Source organism: Aristolochia californica, unplaced genomic scaffold (genome assembly GCF_029961685.1).
Source record: "Aristolochia californica isolate CCGP_79_NKW_82.1479 unplaced genomic scaffold, dmAriCali1.0.hap1 SCAF_5, whole genome shotgun sequence".
In the NCBI taxonomy this organism is placed as follows: domain Eukaryota; kingdom Viridiplantae; phylum Streptophyta; class Magnoliopsida; order Piperales; family Aristolochiaceae; genus Aristolochia; species Aristolochia californica.
The window spans coordinates 45,632,214-45,641,308 of NW_027182214.1; the positions used below are offsets into that span (position 1 = coordinate 45,632,214).

The 9,095-nt window shown below is 35.2% G+C and overlaps 1 protein-coding gene across 1 annotated transcript; it reads right to left on the reverse strand.

Moving 5' to 3' along the window:
• Nucleotides 1-288: 288 nt before the first annotated feature.
• On the reverse strand, nt 289-1,241 carry LOC137966718 (uncharacterized). The gene is made up of 2 exons (XM_068813409.1): nt 1,036-1,241; nt 289-817 (listed from the first exon to the last, which is right to left on the reverse strand). The coding sequence occupies exons 1-2, from the start codon at nt 1,133-1,135 to the stop codon at nt 498-500; spliced, it is 420 nt and encodes a 139-aa protein (XP_068669510.1). The 5' UTR covers nt 1,136-1,241; the 3' UTR covers nt 289-497.
• Nucleotides 1,242-9,095: the final 7,854 nt, after the last annotated feature.

Sequence of the window (9,095 nt, forward strand, 5' to 3'; positions counted from 1 at the left end):
CTCTATTTTTTTCTCTCCGTGTATATATACATGTGCATATATATATAAATATAATACAAGTTTGGTGAAATAGGGGGCGAGGGATGGGTTCCCTGTTTACGTCATCCTTGGATTACTTGACCAGCAGGGTGCAAGCTTTTCCACATGCTCCAGCTCTTTTGAGGGTAGAGATGGGATCTGCCCTGCAAATGGCACCTGGTCTCGATCCGCTAGTTGGGAGCAGACATCTCTTTAGAAAATTAGCTTAATGGTCACCAAAAGAAACAGCAATGAAACGAACTTGAGGGAGCCTTGCAGTCAATAACAAATGTATTACATAGTAGGAAAAAAAGACGCTTCGCGAAAACAAAATGCAAAGCCACAAGTCGAAACAAAACCCTCTTTCGCTCATGAGTGCCTGATTGTTAAGGCAGTCAAGTGGTATGAAATATGAATATGATTACGGTTTTTCTTTCAGATCGAACAAACGGAGGGGAGTCCCTGCCTCCAGGAGAGGTTTAAGGAACAGGGTAGGATTTGCTATTGCACATGCATTTGTATGCCATTGGACAAGTCTCTGCCTCTTCCAATGAAGCGCAGACGAAGCTCACCATGACCAGACGACAAGGGGAACAGGATCCGCAGGCGTGCGAACAGTCAGGTAAGCTAGATCCCGCGATCTGCACTGTATCAGATCTTCCCTGTCTGCCTTGCCTTCTCACCTGGAACAACTGGGGTTTTGTCATAACAGACTCTTGTCCAGGTCTAGTTCTTCTGAGATGAAGATGCCGTTCATGATGATAATGATGATGATGATGACGACGGTGGCCGTTGTCATCTGTATACAACAAATTTAAGGAAATTGTCAAAACAAAAGGAATCAAGAGGAGCGCATAATTAAAATTGGATTTTGGCTGATTTGGGAGATTTGCAACTTTATTACATTGGCCGGTAAGGCAAAGATGTATAATTTGCCGCGGGGAAATATGTTTCTATGGGGTCTTAATACCAAACGATTCGCAAAAGAAAAAAGGCCGTACGTAGAGAAATACTTACGAAGTTGGAAGCGGTTGATACGCGCTGCGTGCGTAAATGCCGCTAGAGAAAAAAGGAAAACAGAGACCAAGAGGACGACGGCGGGGACGCAAATCTTCATGGCATCTGTGAAGTGAAAACAAAGACTGCTATTGAATTTGAGGGTGTATTTTAAGAAGAATATCAAACAAGCTCTCGAAACAATGAATAAACGAGTCGGAGTTAAAAGGATGGTGAAATGGAGAGACGGGAGTAGTGCAAGATAAACTGGAAGGCGGCATAGTAATATATTTAAAGGGGGGGCGGGGAGGAGCGGGAGCAAGAAAGGGTATTGTACCATGGACCAGCTCAGAGATGACTGATCGAGCGGCATTATGTGGGGGCGGAGATCACATGAACTGGAGCGGGAACGAGTGAGTGATCACAGGGTCGAGCGAGTGATCACAGGGTCGAGCGGGTGAAATGAAAATGCTTTCGACTACTTACACACTTTTTCTGGTATCAAAAGCAGGTGTATTGCTGCTTTACGTGATTCTCAGTTTCCTGCCATAATTTCCCGAGTTAATGCCTCTGCGAGCGCCTCCTAGGACAGCCCTAGAATAAATGAAGCAGGCAAATAGGAATGATTCCCAGCGGCCATGTCCCTGGTTATTTTCGAATTTTTGCTCTCTTGTATCTTTACATTCCTTTTGGCTAACAAAGGATCGGCAAAGTTAAACTGGTATCAAAATATATATACAAATAGAGAGAGAGAGAACTAAGATAGCATAGTACAAACAAAGAAAATAGAACGATGAAGGTAGGAAGAGGGAAAGAAAGCAAGGAATTTATAACCTGATTTAGAAAACCGAGCGGAAGCAAAGAGACTGATCAGCGTGAACCAGAGATTTCAGTAATCTTCCAAACAAAAAACGGATTGAAACAATGTTTAAGTACAAACAGAGCAGAACATAGGAAAGCCAAAAGAGAACTGAACTGATTAAAATAACGGAGAGACTGATCAATGCGGAGCAAGATCTTTCAGAGGTGTTCTAGAAAAAGAAAAGATTGAACCAATTTTTTACAAACAAATGATTACACATTGTACTAACAGAGAAGGAAATCAATATGAGAACTAAACTGGTGTGTACAAAATAGAGCAAAAATCGGAGTGGAAGTAGATCAGGTAGCAGACACCGATTTTATGGATTTTAATGTTCCTACATGCACCCTCTACCCAATTACGCTCCCGGATACGTAATGTTGTTAGAGCATAGCAACGATCTTCACCTGCGACCCCCTTGGTATTTTCGCAGGAATATCCCGCGCTATATTTCAAGTTGGCTGTCGTTGCTGCATTTGCTATTGTTGCACTTTCCTCTTCGTCGTTTTACTTCTTCTCCTCATTGTTTGCTATGTCTATTTGTTTCTGAAACCTAATGCCCCAATTATAAGATTTCAAACATGAAATTTGCTTTCCACCTCAACTCTGATTACAGTCTCCGCTATGGCAAACATCCGGCTTTCTACACAGGCCACCCCAACACAACAATCATCAATTCGGGTTGAAGGGGGAAAAGTGAGTTCGGGTCAGGTGTGAAGTCCTCAGCTCAACACGTCGAATCCCATGGAACATTTATTTGAGGGTATCATACAGCGTCAAGGCTAGGGATGGGTATGGGTCGAGTCGGGGACGGGTTTCCTAGAACCCAAACCTGAAAAAACTCTAATTGGATTTGGAAACCACCCCCTTCCCCGACCCGGCCCATTAGAATTTTGTTAACATGTAAAAATTATAAAATTACAAAAAAATTACAAAAAAAAATTCAATAGTAGAGTTAAAAGTAAACACAACTTATTCATGCACCATATATACGTGGATAAGATAACAAATAACCTATTCATACAAATAACTTGTTCAAATAATTGCATTTTATGATCCATTAAAAAATCCATAAACCTACAAAATTACACTAAATTCTTCCAAATTACAAAAAATAAAAACTACCATGAAAAAATCAAAATAAGAATAGGGGGGTTAGTCAACAATGAATTTTACTTGCATTTAGTAATTCATTTAATTAGGGCATTAGTGGTGAACTAGCGCGCCAACATCATTTGAAAAATGCAGGTAATCGTCTCAGGCTAAAATCGTGAAATCATCATTCAGCCCAAATTTTTGAATCATTCACTTGAAGCAAATTTTTGGGACCCATATTTCCTCCCCGACAAAATAATTTTTTCTCTCTCACCATTGTCTCCCTGCCATTATCAGCGTCGTGTGAAAGATGACGTTGTTGATTTAATTTTTCTTAAGTTAGGAAAAATTAAACTAGCGTTATTTTAATACTATAGTATTTCATTAATTAATATAATATATTATATAATAAACTATAATAATTCATTAATATAATATAGTATTTTATTAATTAGTAAATTAATATATTTTAATACTACATTAAATAACTTATTAGTGTAGTAGCCATGTTTATTTTGGTTAATTATCTCTTTAGGTATATATTCTATTTTAAGTATATTATAAAAAATTATTAATTTTCTTGTTTACATCATATTTTTTTATTTTGGGGCATTAACACTAGAATTTGTTATCCAATGCAATTGAACTCTGTTTTTATTTTGGGGCATCAACTTCAATGTAGACAACCCCACCCAACCCCCCCCCCCCCCCCCCCCCCCCCATAGTTAAAATCCCACAAGCATAGCATAAAGATTTTATAACATAAAATTAAAGTCATAGCAAGTAACCATAGAAATCTAGAACATCAAACTGTTTATAAATTACAACATACATATCTCAGGTCTCAAGACTCTCAACATAAATACAAATAAGTCTTTCCAACTTATAAGTCATAAACTAAAAGTCATAAACAACAAAAACAAGTCATGAATCATAGTTAATCTCCAAATACCTACGCTAAGATAAGAAACACAAGTTTCTGCACACAAAAAATAACAGTTTAAAACAAATAATTATAATAAGAAATATAAATATAAACTTAACATAAAATAAAATTAATCTATATCATCACTACCACCAAATAGCTCAACTAAGACAAATGTATGAATATAAGTTTCTACACAAATAAATAAATAATAAAGTTAATTCATATTTAAAATAACTAAAAACAGTAGAAATAAGGATGTTTAATATCTCTCTCACAATCAATGATAATGCTAAATATTCCAACCATCAATCTTCCACCACATCAAAATATCAAAATCTGAATTCTTAGGGTTTAAGGGTTCATCCAAGTAAAAATCTAATTCAGATATTGATATTTCTTCACTCATGCTCTCTGTAATATATAACTCAATTTTTTATAGGTTACTCTCTTTAATAGGATTTGTACTTGTAGAAGATACATCAATTCTTCTATTTTTTTCTTTTGATATTCCCTCAAAAGCATATACAAACATTCACAAACTTTATGAACTTTTTTCCTCTCATCCATGTACAACTTGAGATAGTAAAATGCAATTATATCCATTTTACACCTTAGACCTAACACAACTCCAATAGCCAAAACTATTAAAAAAATCAATATTTGTCAAACTTGTTAAGCATTGATTGTGTCATCGAGAAAACAACATAATCCATGGACTTATTCTACCTAATTAATGTTATTTAATGTTATACATTTTTGCAAAAAAAATGTTCAATATGGGGTATTTAGTACCTGAAAATAATTCGATGACTTCACTAAATAACTCCAATATATAACATATTTCAGTTGTCATTCTCCATTAATTTCATGTTCAATTTTGCAGGTTGTTTCAAGCGTGCACATACATATTTATGTTCTAAAGCCACTTAAAACATCTTATGAGTGGAGTTCCAACAGGTTTTACAATCTAAAGTCAATTTTTTTTTACAATAAATTCTTGATTGATGAGTCATTTCTTCAAATTTCTCAACTCTTTCAGGGCTAAAGTCCAATACAAAACCCATTTTCTTAAAATATTGATTGTTTTTCATCTATCTTTGACTTTTTTGAATATGTTTAAAATATGAGCAACACATCGAATATGTAAAAATTCTTCATCAAGCAAAAAAGGGTGAGGAAATTGTTTCCTAAGTAATGTTATACAATAATAAGTAGTATTACAATTGTCTATAATAATACAAGACCATTTTCTTTCTATCTTTCAATCCAAAAGAGAATCCAATAGAGCTTCACATAACACATGTTTTGTATGAGGAGAAGGAAGATAAACAAACCAAATGAAAAAAAAGTACAAAATATTTTATCAACACTAGTGTAAACATAATATATGATATGCAAATAAGATTAATTAAAAGCATGAATATAAGTCTAAGACATACCTCAAAATGCGCTTCTGCAATTTCTAATTGTCATCAATATAGTGAGTTGTAATGGCTATGTACTATTTCTTTTGCACTAAAGTCCACATGTCAGTCATGATGGCCACTCTTGAAGATGTATAATAGTGAAAAGACAAAGTACAATAAATGGGTTGATACAAAGGATTTACCTCTTTTATCGTATTCCTAAAGTGTGGAATTTCAATTGCATAAAATGGTTGTTCCTCTAATATAACACATTTAGTGAATGTCTAAGTCTCTCTTGATTAAACACATGACTTGTGAAACTCGTAACTCCACTAGTTTGTGGTGTAAAAGCTAGTAATTATAGCATAATGTAAATAATTTTTCTTTGTGGGCACCTCCTCAAATGTTGAAAGCAAGTAGAAGTTTCATTTTTGTTAGGTGTTTTTAATTCAACTTTAAAATAATTACATCTAGTCATGCCTATCCAATCTTTTTTTAAATTATAAAAAATCATTCCACACTAAATATAACTCCTTTTTATCCATTTCCCTAGTGTTTGTGAAGGTTTTGGAGCCTGATTATTATTATTAGTGGTTTGACTAGAATTATGAGTGACTTTAATAGCATTATCAATGGTCTGCTTACCTTCTCTTTCCATACTAGTATTTCCTTCACTTACAAATAACTAATTTTTATTTGTCGCATGATCTGTCTCAATCATAGAACTATAGTTGATAACACATTCACCTCACGAATAAAAAACAAATTATACAAGCCAGATTCCAACTTAACAAATCATACTTGCCTAAACTTAACTCTAAGCAACATGGAAACAAACATAATTACACAAGTCATAAAATAACATATAGAGTAAAGAACATGAAAGCAATATTTAGGGTTTAGGGATTAAGGTTTAGAGATTGTGGTTTAGGGATTAAAGAGTTTTTTTAGCATGATTTGTAGAATTCATGTTGTTGCATGTCTTTTCATGATCTAATCTATAAAATGCATTTAATGATATAAACATATTTCTTTGTCAAATACATATGAAGGACCAAGGGACTTCATTTTGAAGGAAAGTAAAAATTGTTTTATCTTAAATTCTAACATCCACGTGAAAAGTATCTTGAGATAAAATTTATTTTTTTAAATACACTGAGTAAAGTTTTTAAAGCTATGTTACTTTTTATTAACTTATATGTTATTTAAATATTTAAGAGGAGCATTATAAGTATAAATCTTCATTAGTCGATTGGGGGAAATCCAATTGTTGACCAGAAGTCTGACAAGGTTTTATTTCCAACCTCATCCCCAATTAGAAGGTTGGAAACAAAAACCCATCCTTGGGTTTTTGGGTCGGATCAGATTAGGTTCCCTACGAAACCTCATCCTATGTCCACCCTTAGGGGGGTTAGTCAACAAACATAAAATTTGATCTTCATCTTCGAAATGGGTGTTAGTGTGGACGAGTTCATATCCACTGGAAAACAATTTCCAGTGTTAGTGCCCCCAAATGAGAAAAACGCAGAAAATAAGAGAATTAGTAACTTGTAAAGTATACTTAATTAAAATATAATACTTAAACATTAAATTAGGTAAAATAAACATTATTACTACACGAATAACTAATTTAATGTATAACTAAAATATATTAATGTACTAATTAATTTAATTATATATTATATTAGTTAAAAATTATTGTTTATTGTACATTAATACAGCTTGAAAAATCAAACAATTCAAACTTGAACTAGTAAAAATGGACGCTCAATAGAAGTCGACCTTCCACCTAAGGGCATAAACATAAACACAAAGAAAGAAGGTATAAATCCATTTGTCAGTTTGAGCACCCAAAAGAAAAAGAAAAAAAAAAATGAAAGTCCAGTTCTTAAGCAACAGTTTTGGATACAAGAAATGTTATATTTAATGATTGATCTCTTTTGTGTACATTTTTTTATAAGAAACAAGGAGTAATGGGGGATCCAAAGAAGAAAACATAGCATACATCACAAACTACTTAGAATTTTGCTCCCAGAAACAAACAACCAAAAACTGTATCCCATGGATGCTTTGCCTATCATCAAGTTACCAACAAAAACAACCCCTAGCTTTGGACTCTGTAAATCTACCATCAATTATCTTCCACTTGATAATTCAATTGCTTCTTGGTTATAAATGGAATTCTCTTCCCAATCAAATCTCCTAAACTAAAAAAAAAAAAAAAAAAAACTGTATCCCATGGATGCTTTGCCTATCATCAAGTTACCAACAAAAACAACCCCTAGCTTTGGACACTGTAAACCTACCATCAATTATCTTCCACCTGATAATTCAATTGCTTCTTGGTTATAAATGGAATTCTCTCCCCAATCAAATCTCCTAAACTAAAAAAAAAAAAAAAAAGTTGTATCCCAAAGATGTTTTGTCTATCATCAAGTTACCAACAAAAACAACCCCTAGCTTTGGACTCTGTAAACCTACCATCAATTATCTTCCACCCGATAATTCAATTGCTTCTTGGTTATAAATGGAATTCTCTCCCCAATCAAATCTCCTCTGAAGTCTCTCATAGTCTCGTCTTCGGGTCACCTCCACTTGTTGCCACTCTTCCCACCTTTCTGCCAATCCCTCTCCTTCAAGCATTCGAACAACTTCTGACATAGTTGGGTGCAAAGTAAAGCAACTTGGATCATCATTTCCACTTCAACACCATCAAAATTTCTATCCAGGTTCTGGTGTACTATGGTAATCAATCTTTTCTCCCTCTCCAATTTCTTTACCTGTACGATTGTACAAAATTGGATCAAATTGAGACAAATCAATAGTTAGCCAAATTTCAGACACTTGAAAGCTCACTAAAAGAATCCAGATCTCAGGATTTGTAACAGTCATCCAGTTTGTATTTATTGTTTGGATAGAGACTTGCAACAGAAAGGATTCCCAATCTTGACACAATAGGTATCACATGGAGGTTTATTTTCTGGCTTTTCTATTAAAATGGGTTTATAGCCAATTATCCATGGAGGCTCGCAACTAAGACCTCAAAAATCTAATTTAATGGAAAAAAAATTAGGGTTTAGTTATATCTTCTGAAATTTGGGGAAAATCGAAGCCTAATCGAAGTAAAAATTAGGCAATCGATGCCCAAATGTCAAAATCAAAGAAAACTAAAATCGAAATGGGGGAAATCGAACGAATTCGAAAGGTATTTTGGGGCAAAAGAGAACAACGAGAGAGAGAAGGGAGTGGAAGGCTGAAAAGGAGGCCAAGAGGGATAAGACAGAGAAAAACGGAGAGCGAGTCTGAGATAAGAGAGGGAGGCACGGAGATGAGAGAGGGGGTGCGGGAGAGAGGACGAGTCCGAGAGAAGACCGAGAGACTGAGGCCGGAGAAGAGAGGGAGCAGAGACGGAGGCTGGAGAGGAGAGTCCGAGAGAAGAGAGGGAGCAGAGACATCGGGGGCGTAGGGAGACGAGAGAGGGGGTGCGGGAGAGAGGGAGAAAAAAATGAAAATGAGAAGAGAGCAAGAGATGGGGGTGCGGGGAGAGAGAGGGGAAAAAAAAATAAACGTCGAGGGTTCGAACCCCCGCTTTTCCTTCATCCGGATAATTGGCAAAAAGGGTCGGAAACCAAATTACATTTTTTATAACGCGGAGATGATGTTCCTCTTCATCTCCAGCATCTAGATGACATAAAGTTTGGCACTCCACGAACGACGTAAACTGATGAATGGTGTAATGCGGTTGATCTTCATCTTACCCTTCAAGTCGACTAACCCCCCCTTAGTTGAG